This window comes from Xiphophorus hellerii, chromosome 7, assembly GCF_003331165.1.
Source record: "Xiphophorus hellerii strain 12219 chromosome 7, Xiphophorus_hellerii-4.1, whole genome shotgun sequence".
Classification (NCBI taxonomy): domain Eukaryota; kingdom Metazoa; phylum Chordata; class Actinopteri; order Cyprinodontiformes; family Poeciliidae; genus Xiphophorus; species Xiphophorus hellerii.
Window position 1 is genome coordinate 8,599,769 of NC_045678.1, and position 22,355 is coordinate 8,622,123.

Genomic DNA, 22,355 nt, shown 5'->3' on the forward strand with positions numbered 1-22,355 from the left:
ATGGTCCAGTCAAAGTCCAGACCTAAACCCTGTGCACATTTGTGATGAGATTTAAAAGTCGATGCACACAGTTGTTATCCATTCAATTTGGCTTATATTGGACAGAGCTGGCTATGTGTAATGTTCCTTTCACTTCATATTGATGTGCAAATCTGTTGGTCTGTTGCATAAAATATGTGAAGTTTGTGGCGGTACGATGAGAAGATGTGAAAAGTTGAAACGGTATTTAGCATATTAGTGTTAAAATAGTTTTTTTGAAACATCCTCATGATCATCATCATGTGCTTTTTGCCCCTGCAGGAGGCCATACTTGTTACCTGCCGACTGTGCGACTGAGGGCCTCTCACTCTGCCCACAGCCATGCCAGACGTGAAGCTTCCCCCACCATGTGACTACCCCTCCACTTCCTCTGTTGCACTCTCCGCCAGCTCTCCTGCTGGCTGCAGCTCTCCCCTGCACCTCAGGATCGACATGGAGCCCTGCATCGCCAACCTCCGTCTGTCCCCTGACCCCTTGAGCTCGTTCCCCCGCCACAGGCCCTTCCATGCTCTGTCGTACCCGCTGATGGCCAGGTGCAACAGCAGCACCTTGCTCACCAACTTGGGGTTGAGGTATTGTTCCAGCCGTCAGGGTCCTCTGGGGGTAGAGCGAGGGCAGGGGGTGGTCCGGGGCTCCTGCATCGAAGCTGGAAGCAATGGCAGCAGGCCTTACAGGAGTATGGAGAACTTGAACTGGAACACCGTAGGAGATTCTGGCTTGTGTGCACTCAGTGCTGCACCTTGCAGGAGCGTGGACAGCGAGTTTATTTTACGGTACACCTCTTCTAGCCACTGGTACGACGGACCTCCTGATGGATCTGTGCTAGGGGCCCACGGGCTGGTACCCAACGCAGAGAGTTTGGCATTCTTTCCTCGACACGGGCTACCCAGAAAGGATCTGCCACTCTTCCCCCAGCTGCTGCTTCCAGGTGGTGTTGATGAATGGGATACAAGGAAGGAACTAAGGGAGAAACTCCGTCTGCAGAGTGCAAGATCTTCTGTTGAGCCTCTGAGGCCACTCCCAATGCGGCCTCAGGTGAACCCAAATGCTGTTGCCATTGAACGAGAAGGTGCGCATCAGGGAATTCCAACAGGCACTTGCTCTAGGCCGACATGCACAATACGTACGTCTCCAGAGGAGATCAAGCAGGAAGTTTTGAGGCGTTTACAACTCAGGCGGCAGAACAGCAGCCCCAACCTGACCCTCCAAAGCTCTCAGTCCAGCGCAAAAGTAGCCCAGACGTCCTACACAACAGATAACATTGCAGGGAACCCAAGTGGGAGAGAGTCTGTCTGTGAGCGTCGTAGACCTCCTGTGGGGCGTCTGTACATCCCAACATTTGAGGAGTTTAAGAGAATGAGGCAGAAGGAGGGAAAGCAAAGCAAGGAGTCTACAGGACGTGAACAAGACCTGCTGCAAAATAATGAATCCTTTTCTGATCAGACTGAGCCTCTGCTTGGACCCGGTGGAGTTCAGAAAGGTAATTCTAGAGGTGAAGAAGGCGAAGGTGTAGCTAGAATCGACGAGGCCCTGCAAACCACCACCTCTACAGAGAAACCTGCTTCAATCACGACGACCAGTAACAGCACCACAGTTCCCACATTGCTCTGCGGCTCTGTCACCAGCAGGAACTCCCCCATCCGAACAGGCCCGTCTCCACGTTCGCCCCTTCAACCCCAGGCCTGCACAGTCCAAGCCCAGGATAAAGCCATTGTTGTAGGAGGAGATGAAGGGAGCGCCAGGCGCAGGAGGAGCAGTCTGGAACCAGCTGGGTCGGTTCCCTTCCTTGCCAGCAGAGAGAACTGGGAGCGTCCGTCCAGCTGCTGCCCGGCGCTACTTCTGGAGGGAACGGACCTGTCAAAGTATGGAGCCAAGATATATAAGATGAGGGATGGGCTCATCGGATCTGCACTGGACCTCATCAAGAAAAGGTTAGTCAGGCAGATTTACAGTATGTGGCTCAGCTTGTTAAGGTTTTGATTGAACTATAGACTCAGCAGAGCTAAAATACTAACGTTTTATTTTTCCTAACATCATGTTACATTTGAAAAATATATCTAGCACTTTACTAAAAAATAAAACTTTTTTATTAATAATGTTTAAATAAAGAGTAGACCTTCTTTTCATGATCAAATAAAATGTAAAATTCTGTTTTGAAAACTAAAGTTAAAGTACTATTTTAAAGTATTTATTGTTTTTATCAACTACATTTCTCAGTTGTCTTGAACTAAACACCTGTTCACATTTTGGTAACTTACCCAAACATGTTGCAGGTCTACTACACCCTGCTGGCCTGGCATGGTACTGCACTGGGACTGACTAAATTATATGATTGTAAAAAATATTTCTACATCCCATTTCACACATCTAGAAGTCACACAGTAAATTTTCATTCATTTAAAGCCCGAGATGCTCAAAACGATCTCCTTTACTATGCTTTTATATTGTAATAAAAATCACTTAAACTAGATTTTAACAAACAATTAAAATTTCTCACTGTAAGTGCAAGATAATATTTAATTTTTAACCTTACATTTTCAATCTAGGACCATCGTTTTATTATTTCTGTAAAAATAATTTTAGGTTTTTTCCATTTAACATTTTGCCCAGCTTTGAGCGCATCCAAACATCCTTGCTTAGCTGGAAAATTTATTGTTTTGACTACGCTTATTGCCCCAGCCTGGTAGCTGATACAGCGGCAGCAGCGATCTTAGCTTCATTACTGAGCCGTACGCACACAGCAGCATGTTTGTGTGCTATGCAGAACATGAGCGCCACATCAGCGCGTCGCACCTCCGTCTGTTTGAGGCCGCGCACGCTGTCTCGATATCAATTTATCTCACTTATTGTGCTTACAGCTGTCGGAGTTAACAGGGTTGGCTGTGCAGACGGGGCTGTGGGCGGGAGGCTGACATGAGGCACGGCAGACTGGAGGACTGGCGGTGCCTCTGCAGACTCACTGTTTCCCTGCCGCTCCTCTCTCTCGGTGTCAGCTGTTGGCTGGATAGATGAATGTATCCATTGTAGTTTATCCCAATCAAGGGCAAACAGGATGATGGCATCATTTACCACATTGTCTTGCTGGTTAGGCCTGTGTATAGTTGAGCTGTTTATTTATTTTGAGCATGTAGGAGCTGCTAAGTTTGGCCAGTTCAGTAATAAAATCTGAATCTCAGCCGTAGCCTGTGATAGATGGGAGATTTAGTGTATATTTACCTGGCTGTCAAGACTCTCCACTCACTGGCTCTTCTTTGTCTGTTCAGTTGGGAGGATTGATGGATGTCTGTGGCTATATTGCGTGATGGCAGCAGTAAAATACCTGCTGTGGAAGACTTTGTGTACACAGAACATTTGAAAATAGATGTATAGGTCTGCAGCTGTATTTTTTTTTTAATCAATGTGCATAACCAACAAGCCTGGCTATTGCCTTCCTGGCCATTTTGCTTGTTTAAAATCTTACTTGACTGCTCGATCTGAACTTTCACCCATTCACTTGGATTTCTGCAGAACAGGAAGTTGTAATGGCAGCGGAGGAAGTGAGTGAAGACGTTCAATCTGTGTTGGCCACGCTTCCGATTATTGAATTAACATTAACAATGTCGGCTCGGTACTTCTCTCTTGCCGGTGGAGGACGGTTGTTTACAGCGCAGACAATGTCCGGAAATTGCTGGCGTCACGGACAAACGTTAGCTGTTGGGTAAAATTTCAAACTGAATCGTCCCGTGGGTTTAGGAGGTGAGGTCAATTTGACCCCGCAAGCTTCCTATCCTGTGCGAGGTCCAGACGGGTTTGCTCATCCTGAACGTCACTCTAAGACACCAATTAGACTTGAATTATATTTTTAATATTGGAGCAAGACCTGAGAAACTCCTGCTAATTTATAAATTGCGCCGTTCTTAGCAATCCAGAACAAGAATCAAACATGGGGAACCAGCATTTAGCTTTATACTTTACTAATCTAGAACAAACTTAGAAAGTACCATCTGCTTGGCCACCCTGAACAACTGGAACATTTTAAAGTGTAGTTTTTCTTTCGCTGTGCTTGTGTTGTTGTTTTTGTTTTTCTTCCAATAAATAAAACTTCTTCCTCTTCTTCTTCTAAGACCATGGGAGGGTTAAACTCTACGCCTCCGGGAAGCAATCGTTCCACTCAGACCCTCTCAATGAACCGAAGGGTAGAAAAATGCTGGTTTTCACCATGCTCACAGCCAAGCAAAACCTGGGAAAACTGTAAGGCGCACCTCTGCCACGGTCTCGACTTTAACTCCATCCATCTTCCCATCAACTCTAGCTCCGGTGCCTGCCATAGCACAATTCTGCTGCTACCATGTATCTCTGGGAGGTAGTGTTTGCAGGATGTGTACTGCTACTTTTCCACTACTCATAGCATCTTACGTGTCACAAAGTCCGTTTTGGTCTGACTGACTCAAAATTACTTCTCGCTGTTGTTTTAATGAGGCAAGGAGTCCTGTGTCTTGTGGCTCTGTGAGGCTGATTGTTGGAGAGCTGGCAATTTGCTTCGAAACTGCAATAAACGTTCAGCTTATCTGATGCTTTAAGATCAAGGAGCACTGGCCTGATTAAGGCTTGTGGAGAGCGGCGGAACCGATCACAGTTGTGCACAATCACTGCGTAATAGTTCAAGTGATGTTTTTTTTTTAATTGTGGCATGAAACTTACAGATGTGCCCACCAGAGGTCCATAAGGAGAACCGCATGGCGCAATATTTCGTTCCAGTCGGAAGTTGCTCTAAAAAAACAAACAATACAGTTGGTTCCTGAGCCAGGTAGCTGATGAATTCACCCACTCAGCGAAGCTCGCTGACATGCAGCAGCTCAGAGTCAGCTCTGTTTGTTCCGACCGGATTCTTCTTTTATGTAAAAAAAAAAAAAAAGGAAGAAAAAAGAATCCAACACACTTGGCTCTCTGGTGGTTTAAACTCCAACCTGAGGCTCAGGACACGTTTCAAAACTCGAAGATTTATTAATTAAACATGGCAGTCTTCTTTGTGATCTCCTGCACCCTGCGGTGTTTGGCTTTCACCCATAAGCCTCTTTGTTCAGGCGTATCATGCAGCACATTGTGCGTTCGGAGAATAATAGTCCTCCTGCTGCAGAATCCCTGCAATAAGCATGTTGTTCTACCTGGGAGGGTTATTAAAGGCTTCAGATGGATTAACGCATTAGAACTGCACCGCTGGGGAAACCGTACACTGCAATAAAAACGCATTGGCTGAGTATAGTGTGAAATTTGAAACAGTGTGTCTGTGGTGTATGTGTGCATGTGCTTCCTCTTTATTCATCGCCGTTAGACGTCACCACTTAAAGAGAAAGATATTGGATTCATTTGGGTGATACGTGCGTCGGGTAAAATGACAGCCCGCCTAATTTTGTTGTCACATCGCGGCGCGCTGAGAGGCGATCCATCACAAACAGCGACTTCCTGATGAATTAAGCCACAGGTTATTGCTCCCCATGCATCATCCAGGTCATGACAGCTAATCCAGCACATTGGGGCGGGGGGAGAGAGAGGCCTTTTTAACCACAGTTTGAACCAACTGGACTCATCCGAGCTGCGTCCTCGGGGCCGCCGTTGGGCTTTCTGCCACGTTGGGTCTGGCTTGATTGAGACGATTGGGCAGCTTCTCCGTGCTGCGCTGGTGTTTTGGATTAGATAACGGAGAAAGTGCAGGTCGAGTGTAGTTGAGTGGAGAATGTCTTCATACTGCGGACCAGAAAAGAGGAGAGTCTAGAAACAGATCGTGTTAATGTATAGACTTAATTTGTCATCTAAAGACACCAAGAACTCTGATGTGGACGGAAGTTAAAACCTTGGTTCTGAAAGTAAAATGATCAAATAAAAATTTAAAAAAGGGGGTAAAAACCAAAGTGACAAGGTACAGTATATCGTTGTTTCATATTTTTTGGAAATGTTCTGCTGTGTCTCACAAAGGTTTTCACACCGTTTCACTTTTTTACTTCCGTACATTAAAACCAAAAACTTCACAGTAAGGCTGAAACGGTTAATCGGATTAATCGTGGTGAATCAATTACTGAAGTAATCGTCAACTAATTTAGCAATCAATTATGAAAGTTTTGTTTTTTATGTGTGATGATTATTATGATTTTTGTTTTATTTCTTACTTTCTTCTCTCATATTTCACCTGTTTGAAATAAATAAATTTCATTTCATTTCAAGACAAAAATGGGCGGCTACGGATCACAAAATTTACATCAGTCAGGATTTTCAGTCACTGGACTGGATTGAACAAAATAAATACTTTTTTATTTTTTTAAATAAAAAAATGACTTCTTCATGTTTTCTTTCAGCAATGGCTGTCTTAGGCATCTATTATTTACCTTCACAGTCACATTTCGGATTGCTTTAGTCTCTGATCGGCTCTCAGATGCATCTATTTTAGCCTTAGGATGCAAACCACATGACTAAACAACCTCAATGTTGAGAAGAAAGTCAATTTTTAAAGTATCTACATCTTCAGGGCACAGACTTCATCATAGTCTGTCCGTTTAGAAACACAAACCTGTCTAATTTAAGTAGTACAGAAATCTCTAAAATAATATGTCAGGGGGGGATTTTTTTTTCTTTCCCTTACAAGAATTGCAACAATATCTTCCTCTGCGGTCGTGACTTCTGGACCACAAAAGTCACGACCGGGGCTCACCGGGGTTTCAAGAACCAGATCAATAAGCTAGTGGGATGTAGAGTTGAGAATTATGCTACAAGCAGAATTTAAAGACGTGTGCATTATTTTATGGCTCCGTTAATCGATAGTTATTTACTACAGAGCTTACACATTTAATAATAGCTTTGTTAAATGTGTAAGCTGGTAGTTTTTTTTTTTTTAAATCTGCAGACGTCCATACAAGATAAAACATAGACACTGCAAATATGTTTTTTCTTTCTGCAGAATTGCTAAAACCAAAACACAAATGATTTAAAAATGTGCAAATCGGGGATGAAGAGAGAGAAAGGGAGGCTTGTTACAGTTCATGTCAGTATTTCCTATTGCTAACGTCGATGTATTATAAAGAAATGTTAGGTTATGAAGTAGTCAATACCAAGTGATACAAAAAGAATTAAGAATTTGGAGTTTTTCTTTATTATTTTTTGTGAGCAAATATCTGAAATCTGTTTCCCTTAAACAAAATCCAGTGCAAAAAAAGTCACTGAACCCTAACCTGATGCATTTTACTGACAGAATGGCCCAGTTAAAGTCCTGATCTCAAGCCAGTTGAGAGCCTTGAGCAAGACTTGAACATTGATGCTCAATATTGAATTGGAATTTGAAATGTACCTATTGATTTGGGAGCACGCTAATTAACATTTCGGTAAATGTGGCAGGATTTGCCAAATGGCTATTTTTCATACAACGTGAAATTTGCATCGCTAAAAGCAAACAAAGATAATACAAGACAGGGTCGAAATGACTTTATTACACAAATTTAGTCAATAAATACAAATCAGTACAAACAGTAAATACAAAACAAAGGAAAATAGAACACATTTTTTTCCAAAAAAACCCCAAAACTATAAAATATTGTTCAAATTGACCGAGCTGGAGAATTTCTGTCTCTAGTTGTGCAAAGCAGGTAAAGATACTTTAAAATAATTACAGATGTGGCTGACTCTTATTGGCTTGGATGGAAACAAGTTTTGGTTTCCATCATTTCATTCCTCTCTTGCAACTATACATTATGATTTTCTAGGTTGATTACATAAAATCCCAATAACATACATTGGGATTTGTGGTTAAAACATACCAAAATGTGTAAAGATTTATAGAATGCAGATGCTTTTGCAAGATTATGTTTTGTATTAGGTACATGAACATTTGCAGAGTAATTTCAGCTCAGCTGTTTAGCTTTTTCTTTTTTTTTTTGGTGAGGTTGCATCAGAGCCTCTAATGGTCGTGTGCGGTGAGCGTATAACTGTCCAGTTATCAGACAAAGGATGAACGATGGGAAGGTCTGTTCTTGTATGCAGGAATTACCCATGTGGTCCCGGGGTTCAGGTGTTAATATGCACTGATGTCCCTAATTACTATCCCTCTGAGGCGGAGGAGGAGAGCAGGGGTATTGATTGAGGTGTTTGGGGGGTTGGAGGAATGATGGTGGAAGAAGAGGAGGAGGAGGATGGGTGTGGAGGACAGTCGACTCAGCAGGGGAGCAGAGGGTGTGTGTGTGTGTGTGGGTGTGTGTGTGCGTGTGTGTGTGTGTGTGTGTGTGGAAAGGGAATGACAAGGAAGCTGTTTGCTGACAAGCATTTCTCCAGAATGATAATGCCAGCCCTCTTCTCTCTGCTGCATGCTCACTGTTGTTTTTTTTGCCTTTTTCCCCCCTCCCACCGTCAAATTCCCTCCTTTTATTCCACATTCAAATCCTCTTCTTCCTCATCCATCCATCCCTCTTTACCTCCGTCTCCCTCCTTTCCCCCCCCCACCGCCTTGTCAGCTGCAGTGCAGAGATCTCCGCCGAGGCCCCAGTCAAGCTGTCAGGTGACCGGGACGGAGGCTGTGACATCACCGCCCCCTCGCCCGACTGTCAGCCTCTCGCCATTGCCATGGCAACGCCGACAACGGCCTGCAGAGCCGAGGCTGGCGACGAGGCGTCTGCAGGAGAAGCGGCAGGAGAAAGGGAAGAGGCTGGAGAATGCGTAAGGACCTTTCATTTTGTTGTTGTTGTTCTTGTGTTATATGCTTTTGAGATGTTGTTTGAGCTCATCTTGCCGCTCGCTGACGTCGTTCTGCAGCAGAAAAAAAGCAAAAAAAAGCAGAAGTGCTCGGATTTATTGGTATTCAGGGATGGCTGGGACGAGCAAGGAGACTGCGACACACGCGCACACATATGCACATTTCTCCTGGATCCTTTCTATGCAGAGGTATTTCGTCTCAGACAAGAGCAAGCATGCAGCGCTCCGTCCTCCAGCTGCAGCTGCGGCTCGCGGTCTGAGGAAGGAATAAAAAGCAGGATTAGGACGCCCCTCCGGCGCCGGGGTTGCTGCCGATAAGTCGCCTCTTCATTCCTTTTGGCCGCGGCCAGCATCGAGCCCCTCGCTGCATCTGCAGATCGGAAGGATCCCCCGACTTGCTTCCCCCATGCTGCATGTCTGGAGGTAGTTTTATCAGCGAACAGATGTCGAGGCGCGTTTTTCTCTCAATTTCCATCTCAGATTTCTGCAGCTTAGCTTGCCCCTGCGTTCCCAAAGTAATGGCTGCTGTCTGATCGCTCGGTGGAATATTAATTATTCTTCTTCGTTTTTACCTGATCACAGCTAGCTCTGTCAAAGCTCTGTAAAAGGCAGGACAGTCTCAGTGCCCCTTTCCTGTCAGCAGGTAGCTGTCAGAGCTTTGGATGTAAAGCCAGTGTCATCCATCCATCCATTCCTATGTAAAGTGCTGAGATAAGCAGGACTGAACTTTGCTCCTCGGGTGAATCTGAGGATTGTGTTTTGTTTTGGGAATTCCTCTCATCACCTAAAGAAAAGCCCAGGAGACTCTTACTCAGCGGCTGTTTTTTTTTGTTTTTTTTTTATCTTTAAGGCTGTTTGAAGTAGTGATAAGAGCATTGTTTTATGTGTGCTTACAGTCTTTGCCAGACAGTTCGTTCTGCGTCTGAGAATGAAATTTGGATTCCTGTCACTCCCGCGAGCCGGGATCAGAGGCAGAAGTTAGAGCTGTTATGTAACGCCACCATCACAGCAAAACGTGGTGACGCCGCAGAGGAAGACTCTCTCCACAGACAAATATATATTCACTGCACACAGCGATACAATTCAAACATCCATTTCCATCGGCGTTGACGATTATGGGGAACAGCTAATGGAAACCCAAAATGCAATTTGTCACAAAATGAGAATATTCAGCCTGAATACTTGAATGTTGCGTCATTGATCTACGCCATCATGGAAGAAGATTGCTGACCTCACCGTTGTCCAGCAGACAGCTTATGTCAGAAATGGCTGGGCCTTCGCAGAGTTCTGCACCCAAACATAATAATGGAAAGTTTAACTGAAGGAAAAGGGAGGTCGACAAATGGTAAAGGTCCTGTACTTGTATTGCGCTTTAACTAGTGCAGAGGAATCCAAAGTACTTTACACTACATTCGGTCATTCTCTCATTCACACACACATTCGCAGTCTGATGGAGGTAAGCTACTACTGCAAGCTACAGCTGCCCTGGGGCAAAAGCAAAAAAGATGCAAGAGGGATTACTGCAGAAATGTGAAGCAATACCTGTTTGGGACTTATCAGCACCTCAACTAGACAAAAGCTCATCACCTGAATAAGTAATTCATGCAAATGAAGCCCTGGCTAAATGTTGAGTGGATAACTATAATTAATCTACGCAAGAAGAGTCGCTTTTTTGAATTGAATGACTGAAAAACACCAGGTTTCAGGCTGTATTGCATATATATCGAGATGTTCCTGCATGCACACAAGGACTATTGCTCCATTTCACCTGTTGCCAGAGAGAGGCGACCATCCCATTGATCCTCGTGTCCTTTCCGTAACGCAGCACGCGGGCCTGGGTTGCAGGCGCTCCAGCTCGGACGCAGCCTACGAGCAGGCGGAGACGGTGAGGGCGCAGCGTGAGTGTCGCCTCCGGCCCCACTACAGCGATCCCATGCCGGCGGACGCCTCCAAACGCAAACAGCTGGAAATGAAGATCGCCGCCGCTGCCCGGATCCATAGTCACCGCCGAGATAGGGACAGGGACAGGGACAGAGACAGAGACAGTGGTAAGTAAAGACCAAATGTGTCAAATGGAGCAGTGAAGTTGTTAGGTCTCAAGGAGTTATGGGTTATCTTAAAAGTAGGTTGGGCTAAGGGATGAAGAATGATGGGACTAGCTAGAAAGGAGGCAACAGGCCTTTCTAGGAGGTTGGGTTGAGGATATGATGTATGAAATAAGTGGTAATGAGGGATTTAGGAAGTAAAACTTAGATATGAAGAAGGTAGATGTGAGGGCTGCCAGGATGATGGGTGAAAAAGGTACGCATGAGGGCTAAAGGGGTAGTGAAGAAGGAGTTTGGGATGAGGTTGGGATAAGGGATGAATGTTGATGTAGGTCAGAAGAAGGAATTATGGAAGAGGACTGAATGAGATTGGGATAAAGAATGGGAGTTTGAGGAGGTTGGGGTAAAAGATGAGGATTGAAGGAGCAAGGGATAAGGCGTAAGTGTTAACTGGAGTTGGCATAAGAGATGAGGAATGATGGCTGAAAGAGTAAAGGATGAGGATTTAAGGCTTAAGGAATAAGGAATTAGGGTTGAAAGGGGTTTGGATAAGAAATGAGGATCGAAGGAGGTTGAGGTAAGCAATTAGAGATGAGGAACAGAGGCCATGGTGTCTCTTGACGAGGTTGGGATGAGGACTGAAGGGAAGAACAGTAGAGAGTGAGAGTTGGTGAGGTTGAAAGAAATGCCTTAGCATTAGCATGAACAGTGCTGAACAGATGAGCATAACTCTAAAGACATGAACACTATCTAAACTTCTGAGCAGATACACTACAAACATGTTTTATGAAAGTAAGATATCCAGCTTGACAGTTTTAGTTGTTTTTGAAGACAGTAGATGGCGTAATCAGGATTATATCTGTATTAGGAATCTTTTTAATAGCTACAATTTTAATTGACAAAATTCAATGTCTTTATCGACGTCACAAATGTAGTTATTTACCCGCTGGGGGTGCGAAGGCTCAGTTTGCGTAACACTGATTATATTTAGAGCGTTCCTGACTTTTTCTTCGAATGTACAATGCTTAAATGTCACAGACAGAGAGTAATCGATGGCGACTGTCAGATACTAGAGTTGTGGCCTGCTTTCTTTTTTTCAATGGTTATGTAAGGATTTCCAGGCAGTGTGTGCTGTCATAATAGCGCGTCCTGTTTTTATATCACCCCTCATAAATTCCCACTGTCTGCCCCCGCGGCCTTGACGTCAGCTACATCATTGAGGGTTCACTGACTTTCCGAGTCGATTTATCTTTCATGTAGAAACAACCCACTGCCACTTCAAAAACCACGGCTCGGTCTTTTATTTGAGCTGACTGTGTGACATTTTGTGTCCCCATTTCACCCCTCGTCTCGTCCAGGGAAGCTGTATTCCTCGGTTACTGCCCCCATCTGATTTGTCTTAGCGTCTCTTAAGGAACTCGGTGCTTACTCATCCGAATATTTTGACTTTTCCATCCAGTCGCTCACCTTCCCCCCCCCTATACATTTACTGTTCCTCTCCATCAATCGAAGCTCTTAGCCACAGAATGCTCGAATCCCAGTCAATATGGCACACCGGATGTTAAGACGACCTTGTCTCCCTCACAGAAATAGAAAATCAAGAGTACATTTATTTTCTTGGCAGAAAAAAATATCACTCTTTCATTTTTTGTTTATTTGCCAATGCAAGCTTACAGGAGATATTTAACACCTTCTGTCTGTCAATATGTGTCGATGCACAATGGTAGTGAGCTTTTTTATCCATATGGCCAAAGGTTGAGTTTCCACTGGAGGGCTGAGCATCTACCTGTTATAGAAATATGATATCTGTAATAGTTTGTACTTCTGGACACTACTAGTAATTAATTGTCTTAATTTTAATCTGAGTCTATTAGGCTAGCTGGAGTCAGCGCTATGATATTACCAGATAGTTGATTTAAAAATATAGTTCCTAAAAAGTATTGTAATTTCTTCCTTCCAGCTCCAGCAGCAATCCGCGGTCACTCTGAGCCGCCGGGCGAGGAGCGTCAGGCGGTTCTGGGCGTGACCCGCTGCGGGCAGCACCGCTGGAGCACCATCAGCAGCCTGAGCTCAGACAGCGGAGTAGTGGGCCTGAGCGACGAGCGGGACGAAGAGGACCGCGAGCCCCGGCGCCACCGCAGAACCAGGGGGGCAGAGGTGGAGCGGGTGGACAGCGGCATCGGCCCGGGCCTGTCCCGCACCTGGAAGAGGCCGTCCGCCTCTCTGAGGGCGTGGGAATCCCAGAGGCCGTGCCCCGACTGCGGACAGAGAGACGGCGTCTCCAAAGAGCGGGGGGAGCGGATGTGCGAGCGCTGCTCCAAGCTGCGGACCGAGCGCAAGGAGGCCATCTTGGAGTTCTTGAACACCGAGTCGAGCTACGGCGAGGACCTGCGGATCATCAAGGAGGAGTTCTACTGCCCCATGCAGAGCGCCGGGCTGCTGACGGCCGAGCAGCTTGCTGTGGTGTTCGGCAACGTTCAGGAGCTTATAGACGTCAACGACCGCTTCACTGAACACCTGCAGGACAGCATTGATCAGGCCTTTGACCAGGTGACCTTTTTATCTATTATGAACACACAAACGATGTCCACAACTTCATCGCATCAATCCTTCGCAACCACAAGCACAAATCTAAATATGCAAATGTATGTAGGTGCAATTTTATTGTGATGCATCATTTGTTTCAACCAAAACAACGCTGGTGCTGTTAGATGAAACTTCACTCAGGTTTTTTTTCCTGTATCTCCAGCGCCGGGTTTGCAACACTTCGTTAACTTTTTTAAACCTGGCAACTTCAACGATTCCCTGCAAGCTGCTGTTTTTCTTGATTTTCTTCTGTAGTTTCCACTTTTTATAAAGACCTTTTTGGGAACTTGTTTGTCAGTTATACACATATTCTACTTTGTTTAAATAATATTAATTTCAGTGTATCTCCAATGGGGAAAAGGAAAAGTAAGGAGAGTAGACATAGCTTGTAGCATCAAACCTTACATACAGGGAAAAGGCACAGCTAAACACAGAACCACCAGACCAGGTGTACTTTCAGCAACAAAAAACACAAGATGTAGAGAGAGAGGGAGGAATCTTTAGGCACTTAATGATTTGATTCCAGAAGGTTATGATGGGAATATAAATCGGTTATAGTCGCAATATGTTGTGCAAATGCCTCTTGATGGGTCCAGAACCTTTGAATTACGGCTCTTGTCCATGTATTTCTCCCTTCAGTGTAGAAGGTGAAGGATTTTGGTAATGTTTGCCATAAACTAGCCACACTTATGTCCACCTGCTGTTCAAGCTCTGGGTGACTGTGACTGGATGACTTAGAGTCTACGACAGCGGTGACGTTTAATTTGAATTGCGTGTGTGTGGTTTGTTTCCAGGGTGACGACGACCTGCTGACCGTATACATTGGAGAAATCTTTCTAGAGTTCGTCAACATGCTCCCAGCCTTCCAGACCTACTGCCTGCAGCAGTCCACCTCGGTCAACATGCTCAACACTCTGGAGAAAGAGAAAGAACTGCTCAGGTACTTAACAACGACCCATAGCTGTTCTCCCTGCTGGGCTGTACGATGGAAAAGCTGCTCTGGGAGCTTTCCCCTGTTTCTGCCACAGCTGCTCTGTGTAATTCTTAATGGATAGGACAGTGAGTTATCACTTATTCAGAGGAAGGTCTATTTTGAGAGCTAAGCTGCAATGATTCATCTTTTCAGACAGAGCCACATCTCAGGCTCTTCTATAACACCCATTAATAAAGTTTTAATTTTCCCAAGACATGCGACGTGCTGTACAAATGCCCACCCTCTTTCTCATTTCAGAATATTCCTGGATGTTTCCCAGAACGACAACACCGCACTGCGTCGTATGAACTTGCGCTCTTTCCTCATGGCGCCGCTCCAGCGCGTTACCAAGTACCCACTTTTGTTGAGCCGCATCATTAAGGTCACTCCTGAATGCCACCCGGACTACGCTCGCCTCCGGGAGGCCAAAAGTCGAGTGGAGTCCCATCTGGAGCACATCAACATGAAGACCAAGCAGGAGGGTAACGGTGTCACCTGGTCCCTGCGCTCATTCCGTCGCGACAGCCGCAAGAACCGGGAGGTCATCAACATCGAGATGCGAGAGGTGTCAATGAAGACCGTGGGTTGGGCAAGAGAAAACACCCGGTTTGTCATGGAGGGACCTCTCCAGCTGTCCCAGCCAGCAGATGGTCAGTGGTTAAAAAAGGGCAGCAAGGCCCTCAAGTTCCAAAACGTGCAGAGTCTACTGATGGTGAGGACACAGAGGGGCGGCGACTCCCCAGGGCAGGCCACCGACGTCGGGCGGCAGGGGGAAGACACGGGGGAGAGCGTTCGAGACGGAGTGCTGGTCTTAATCAAGGACAAGAGTAGTGGGAAGTTTGCAGTGCTGAGAGAGCCGATCCGTCTCGCAAACTGCGTGGTGTCATCAGATCCGGACTGCGAGGACACCTTCGAGGTCCTCGACATCCGGCGGGAGTCGTTTGTTTTCCGTGCCTCGGACAAATCCCGTACCCAGCAGTGGTTCCATCAGATGAAGAGGTACGCCCGAGACTTGGGCTCCTGGAGGAAAAGGCGCAACGCTTTGCCTAACATCATGATCAACGCCAACCAGACGCGTTCCTGAGGCTAGCCTCCACCACCTTGTTGTTCCACTGTAAATAACCCCAAATCTCTCAACTCCAGAAATCCAATTGCAACATCTCCTGAGCAACACCGCTGTTCTGACGTTTTAGATTTCGGTAAACAATCACACAATCTGTCTCACATTGTGTGTGAGAAAACGTAGCACTTTTTTTCCATATGAAGCAGTAAGTGCGCCATATAATTGTATGTAGATTTCATTTTGAAGCTGTTACAAAAAAAAGGGAGAAAAATACCAGTTTTTTTGAACGACCAAAAAATACTTGGGCTGTTCTTGAAAGCCTTGATTGTAAAGACTGTTGAGTACCTAAAGGTGTGTTTGATTAATAGCATGACTGAACATGACTGGCTGCAAAAAAAGAAGAAAAAAAAAAACTATTATGTCATTTTTATACAAGACAGTGAGGATTGCAGACATTTTTGGTAAGAGACGGTAAAGATGTCTTCAGTTTTTTGGTTGTTTTTTTCAGTGGTTTATGTTTTGTTGTCACTGCCCTTTTATCTTTGTGTGCTGCCCTCTACTGTCTGTAGGCGGCATAACAACTTTCACTGCCAGAGATGCAGTTGAGCAGAGCCTCTCCATTAGGCTGAGAGCAGACCTTTAACATATCTGTAATTCAATGGGATTTCATGGAACAGCAATAATCTCAGCCAGTTTAACAAAGTAGCTACTTTATATGCAGTTAATTCCCTCTTAATCTGCAGCTGGTCCTTCTGTTTTATGTTACTGGGCATTGTGGCAGGTTTGATGATTAATGCGTCGCTTCGTTATTGCGACTCCAAGAAAGCCTCTGTTTTCGCCTTTAAAACCGAAATCATCCTGTTGTCATGAAATCAATTTTTAAAAATTGTGTTTTATGGATAGCGAACAAGACTAGTCAGAGATGCACCAAGAAATTCAGGCTACCGATCTGAATTAGTCCATTTTGAACCCGTTGACCAGGTAGTCGGAATCTCAAATATCCAATGTTTTTTTTCTGTCACTTGAATGCACCACACCTCAGTGCTGGCAAAAATACGCTTCATCTGTTTTCAGGACCTGAGGTGTTCAAAATTTAGTCCAAGGGGGAAAAAATCTATTTAATAACAATAAATTAATTTCTATGATATTGTGAGACACTTTTATGATTCATTCAGACCGTGAGAGAGCAAGACTTTCATCAGATAACAGGAAGGCTGAACATTTTACAGCAAAGTTGCTTTGTGTAATTTGATGGCACTCTTATACTCTGTCTGTGATGGATTATGCAGGATTTCGAAATGTTGGCTGCCTTTTAAAAATTCAATACAAGATGCTCAAAATGGTTCAAATTGTCAACTCCGTGAATTTTATGTCATTTTAAAATCGTACATTCCTCCTTTTCTGTAACTTCCGTGTCACACATGGCGTGGCAGTTCCCCCTGTCCAAATATAAATATCTGTTCATTGCAGGATGGATAATAAAATATATTGAATTCTGTTCTTAGAGAAATTTAATTAGTGTAAAATTGCTAAAGGCATTTCAAAGCTTTACAAATGCTGGGGATTGTATGTCGGCCACAAAACGGTGCATCTCTAGTACTAGTCGGCCTCTTTGTTTGTCAAGGGCAGAGTTTTTCATCCATGTACTCAGTGCATCAGCAGCTGCATAGATTGAAACTATAATAGGTGCACTTTTATTTCTTTAATTAACTACAAGTTGTTTTTGTCACTACATAATTCAGATATTTTCCTCAGCTCTTTTTAAAAGTTCATGGAGAAAGAATTGCACTCTTAGACCCTGAAAACCAAAGTCTTTAAGTATTGAAGTCTTACACTTTACACAATTATGATTATAAATAGAAAAGAAAAATCACAATTTACCATTTTATTTTCAAGAAGTGACCCATTTCGGTTTTTCGGCTCATGTCTAATTGTCTCATTGTCATAAAAAGTAAGCATTCTCTACGAAGGCTGAAAAACTCTGCTCACCTGACGACCCCAAGGCTGGAAGAGAGCGTCCCGATCATGTCACCATGACAGGTTATTAACTGTGTTCTGAGACCAGCAATGAGCTGTTGTGCCTTTTCTACTTTATTACTGTTAGACGAAGACTGACAAATTCGCAATCTTGCCACAGTAGCATTGACCTCCGCTAAGCAGACGAGCCTGCCCTGTGTCTGCACTCACAGGCAATATAATTATTCCTTTTACAGTGAACTGCCTTCTTTTTTCAGTGTTTTTTTAACCAATGTTTTTTTTTTTTACTTCTGAAGGCTTTAGTTTGAAGCACTTTATATTTAAGTGAAAGATTTTACTCTCCAGTATAACTGCTGGTGAAATGCGTGTTCCTTCATTGGCGAAGATATTGGGTTGACTGGGCACATCGAGACAAAGTCGGTCAAGCCGATAATTTCAGACCATTGCTGTTATGTTTATTATAAAGTAGCATTAAGAAGAACATATCACTGTTTCGGAGGGCAGAGCTGCTCGACTCCACACTAAGGCTCATTTGCTGTTGGGAGGACAAAAAAAGAAAACATCTCAATGTAAGAAAACACCTGTAGAGTTGCCTATGATTTATTTACTTTCCCCTTTTGGTTTGAAACCTCTGTATTATTTCTCTATTGTAATATATTGTGAATTATATTAAAAAAAAAAAAGATTTTAAACACTTTTTTCTTGTTTTTTTTTTCCATCTCTGAGGAGAAACACATTGTTAGAACACAAAATGCTGTAATATTTTTGAAGCACAGGATGAGAAACTTTATTTTCTTTTCATAGAAAACAATCTTGCTCCACTACAGACAATAAAAAAAAAAATTCACCTTTATTTAAAAAAAAAAGAAAAACATAAGCCATGTAAGACACCATTTCTTTTCACTACTTCCTAACACTAAACAACAGAAATAGCTAAACAGACAACTGGCACAGTTTCAAAAAGGTTTGTAACTACAGGTCATTTAACGAATCAGTTTGCTCTTATTTTACGGTGAAGTGCAACGCTGTCATTTCTTTGGCTTTTCACTCCTTGAGTCTCACAAAAAGTACAAACCAACCATCAGAATTTGAACTAAAAAAAAAATCTGACAAAGTTGACCGTGTTAGTGGACCCAACGATTTAAGCTTGTATTTATTGGATGAAAAACTTGCTTTGTGAACCAGACGTGGTAACTTTTGAACCTTATGAAGACTCCAACTGATTAAATCACCTAGTAAACAGCTTTTTTTTTTTTTTTTTTACAAATTTATCATTTTGACAAGAGAAATAGAACACAACACAGAACAAAATGATTGAAACACTCAAACGATATCTCCGACAGTCTTCCCAAACAGGGCCCTGTTGCAAATCTGAACAAATGGTGAAATACAATGACGCAACACAGGAACACATTTCCAAAACTTGCAACAAACTGAACCTTTAATCTTAAACTTCTGAATGAGAACGCTGAGATCCTCTTAACGCCTCTGCTGCCTTTCTGACAGACTGACATCCATGTGAACCACCGCTCCCGCATGCATTTGCACAAATACATGCTGAAACACTCGCACGCATACACAGACACACTGTCTGTCCTTGGCTGCTGGGGACCTCAGGCAGATCCCTGAATCTCCGACTTTCCAGGTCTCCAACCTGCGGCAATCATGCAGAAGGTCCTGCAGCAGGAAGCAGCTGCCAACACAACCCCGCCCCAACAGCAAACCAACGACGCTCCTCGCTCTACTTGTCTCCGCCGGACTCGGGCTCCTTCGCCAGACCGCGGATGGACAGGTCGTAGACCACCTCTTCGATCTTCTTCACGTCATACTTCAGACCGTCGTAGCGCTTCCTCAGCGGGTCGTTCTTCAGGTTGAGCAGGCGGAAGCCCGAGTCCAGCTCGTTGATGAAGTTCGAGATGCGGAGCGGCCGGCTGTAGTCTCCCGCTGTGACGCTGTTCACCGCTAACCGCGACTGGAGGAGCAAAACAAGTTCAATGTGAAGTTACTGAGTTTCAAAACCTGCCTACAAACACTGGGGTAAACGGGACAAAGTAAATATATAAATCTGACCTTATGAAATTTATCTGCAAAATATATAATTGTCAGATTATTATTATTTTGCCTGATGTCTCCAACAGCTATGTACTTCCCACTACAAGAATTATACAGCTGGTTTATAGACAGACTTGGTTAACCTCAGAGAGCTTATAAAGGCCTGAAATGAGTTCCGGTATACTAGGTCTTAAAGCTACAGCTCACAATATAAATCTCCATACGAATCTTCAGCTTATAAAATCAGATGTGAGCTGAAGACATTGTTTTATGCATACATAACCAGTTTTCATGGATGCATCATCATCACTATTTGGCAACTTTCAGCTGCCTTGTGCTCAATTTATTCTTTACACATTTCTTGACTTTGATCACGTAACTCAATACAACTACTGCAACTCACAAGTCAGAAATTGACAAAACACTGTCGACGTCAGCAGCACACCACTCACCAGTTCACTGGCCATTATCAGCACTCCAGCCAGGAAATCTTCAACGTCCAGGTGAAAGCCCTTCTCTCGCACAACTTCAACTGCCAGAGAGATGGGAGGGGGGAGAGTTAGGCGGACCTTCTCACTTATAAAGGCGTGGCTCTAAAAGAGAACATGGCGCCTACTTCCAAGTATCTGAGCCGCCTCCTCCCGCGTGACGAGGGCTTCACTTTCCAGGTAGACGACAAAGGCCGCCAAGAAGACCAAACGCTGCAGGACAAACCGCCAGTGTTCATGGAACCTGAAAAGGCGAACGAAATTAAAACATTTAAAATGTCGAGGGTCAACAAGTATACAGGTGAAAACAAAGGAAGGTTCTAAATCTCATGAAAAAAACCAAACAATGTGAGATCACATCTTATAAACACCAAGAGACGAAAAGCGAAAACTTTGAGAAATTTCTTGCAATGTATATTTAATTCTAGGAAACCTACACAAGGAAATGCTTTTTCCTAATTATACATATTATGTCCAAAGTGAAACCCACCTGTAATACTGCTCAGCGGGAAATTTGGTTTTGAGCTCAGCCAGGTGCGTCCTTACAGTGCAGAACAACTCCCGCGCCCTGGCACATTTACTGGGAACTTATGAGAGGGGGGAAAAAATATGGCTTTAAGACATTCAACACTTTAAAAGAAACTAACATGGCATTGCAAATTTTCTCCAAAACTCACTCTCTTTGAACCCAGATGGCTGGTGAACACTTTGAAGCACCGTAAGGATTTCCCTGGCGGTCTGCTCCAAATTCTGGACCACCTTGCGAATATCCTGTGACAAATAAATTGTAAACATGGACACAAGCACAGCAGCGTCAAACATAAAGAAAATAAATATATACGAGTTAATATAAACCAATAGAAAAACACAGAAGAGAGTAGTTTTAAAGTGGTGCAGCTTAATAAACTAGATTTCTGTTGTGTTCCGTTGCAGAGACACAACCAATTCGGGGAAACATGTTAGCTTAGCAGCTAATGCTGATAGCAGCTTTGCTCGTACCTCTCTGACGTCCTGGTCGGCGCTCAGGAATCCCTGGATGTAGCTGAACATTTCAGTCACAGACATTTTCTGAACGCTGGGGAATTACCGGATAAAAACAAAAAGCGCCCCAAAAAAGCAAACAAACAAACAAAAGAACAGCAGCTAGCAGCTAATAAGTCCCAACATCAACGTGCAAGCCCACCGTCAGGTTTGCTTCTTCTTCGTCTTCTGTTGCGTTTTATGGCCGTTTACAGACTTTGTGCATTACCGCCATCAACTGGACGGAGATGTAACTTCAGAAATTAATTTGTTACTATACATCTTCAAATAATAACAAAAATAAATAATTACTAAATTATATTCATACTTATACACTCACACACCCATACATACTAAATCTTCTCAGCTAATTTTGTATCTTTTAAATATTTAATAATTGCTTGAATGATGTAATGTGGTCAGGTTTGCTTCAGTCAGTGCGTGGAGATGACGCCACCAACACTGACGTCATCCCGCTTTTTCTGTATTAAAAAATAATAAAATACGAAACTTGACTGCAGTTGTTGAGGCTGGACTAGTTAACTCAATGAACTCTATATATACATATATATATGTATATATGTATATCTATATCTATATATAGATATAGATCTATATCTATATATAGATCTATATATATATATATATATAGATCTATATATAGATATAGATCTATATCTATATATAGATCTATATCTATATATAGATATAGATAGATATAGATATATATCTATATCTATCTATATCTATATATAGATATAGATCTATATATATAATTTTATAATTTTTTTATATTATAATTTTTTTATATATATATATATATAATAGATTGGCAATAATAATAATAAACACAAAAGTATTGCCTATTACAAACTAAAACAGCTAAAATCTTTCAAACTCTCACTCAACAATGTGCATTACTATTATATCTTATTATTATTATTCAAAATTAATATCTACGTAACCCAAAATTGTCTCATTTATCCAACATATAAAAGTTATTTGAGGAACATGATGCTTGTGAATGTTTAAATACCATAAAGTGAAGCAACGGCTGTCCTTTTTACTTGGTTAACTTCAATGATCAACTTTGACCTTGCAGTAATATTTCTAGGATCAGATTTCATGTATGGAATTGGATCCATTTTATACATACATCTGGTGTTGTATGTGACGTGTCCTTAGTCTTAATTAGATTTATTGTAAATGCTCTGATGTACTGAAATGTCAAACAGATTTTACACAAATTGTAATTTTTGTGGGACAGTTTACACATTTACTGAGTTTTAATGTAGTTACCTGCCTTCTCTCTCTCTTTTTTTAATCTTAACAAACACGTCCTGTTGGAAAGATTTGTCAATTTTCGGAAATAGTTTAATATACTGTTTTTGAAGCCCAGAAGT

At 43.1% G+C, this 22,355-nt stretch overlaps 2 protein-coding genes across 3 annotated transcripts in view; one reads left to right on the forward strand and one right to left on the reverse strand.

Annotated features, from left to right (window-relative positions):
- The window catches only part of arhgef49 (Rho guanine nucleotide exchange factor 49), a 62,728-nt gene extending 44,781 nt beyond the window's left edge, over positions 1–17,947 (forward strand). For both annotated transcript variants that reach the window (XM_032567665.1, XM_032567664.1), the window contains exons 3-8: positions 301–1,970; positions 8,511–8,712; positions 10,574–10,796; positions 12,754–13,343; positions 14,174–14,319; positions 14,611–17,947. In XM_032567665.1, the coding sequence (XP_032423556.1) occupies positions 361–1,970; positions 8,511–8,712; positions 10,574–10,796; positions 12,754–13,343; positions 14,174–14,319; positions 14,611–15,436 (3,597 nt within the window). In that variant the 5' untranslated portion in view covers positions 301–360 and the 3' untranslated portion in view covers positions 15,437–17,947. The remainder of the gene's footprint in view (positions 1–300; positions 1,971–8,510; positions 8,713–10,573; positions 10,797–12,753; positions 13,344–14,173; positions 14,320–14,610) is intronic.
- A 271-nt stretch (positions 17,948–18,218) lies between these two features.
- Positions 18,219–21,152, reverse strand: tsn (translin). The gene is made up of 6 exons (XM_032567666.1): positions 20,932–21,152; positions 20,610–20,703; positions 20,423–20,519; positions 20,061–20,176; positions 19,897–19,976; positions 18,219–19,364 (listed from the first exon to the last, which is right to left on the reverse strand). The coding sequence occupies exons 1-6, from the start codon at positions 20,995–20,997 to the stop codon at positions 19,134–19,136; spliced, it is 684 nt and encodes a 227-aa protein (XP_032423557.1). The 5' UTR covers positions 20,998–21,152; the 3' UTR covers positions 18,219–19,133.
- Positions 21,153–22,355: the final 1,203 nt, after the last annotated feature.

Coding starts and splice junctions, on each gene's coding strand:
- tsn (XM_032567666.1), bottom strand. CDS start 20,997: ATGTCTGTGACTGAAATGTTCAGCTACATCCAGGGATTCCTGAGCGCC. Junction 20,520..20,609: donor GCCATCTGGGTTCAAAGAGA/GTGAGTTTTGGA, acceptor CCCTCTCATAAG/TTCCCAGTAAATGTGCCAGG. Junction 20,177..20,422: donor CCCGCTGAGCAGTATTACAG/GTGGGTTTCACT, acceptor TCGCCTTTTCAG/GTTCCATGAACACTGGCGGT.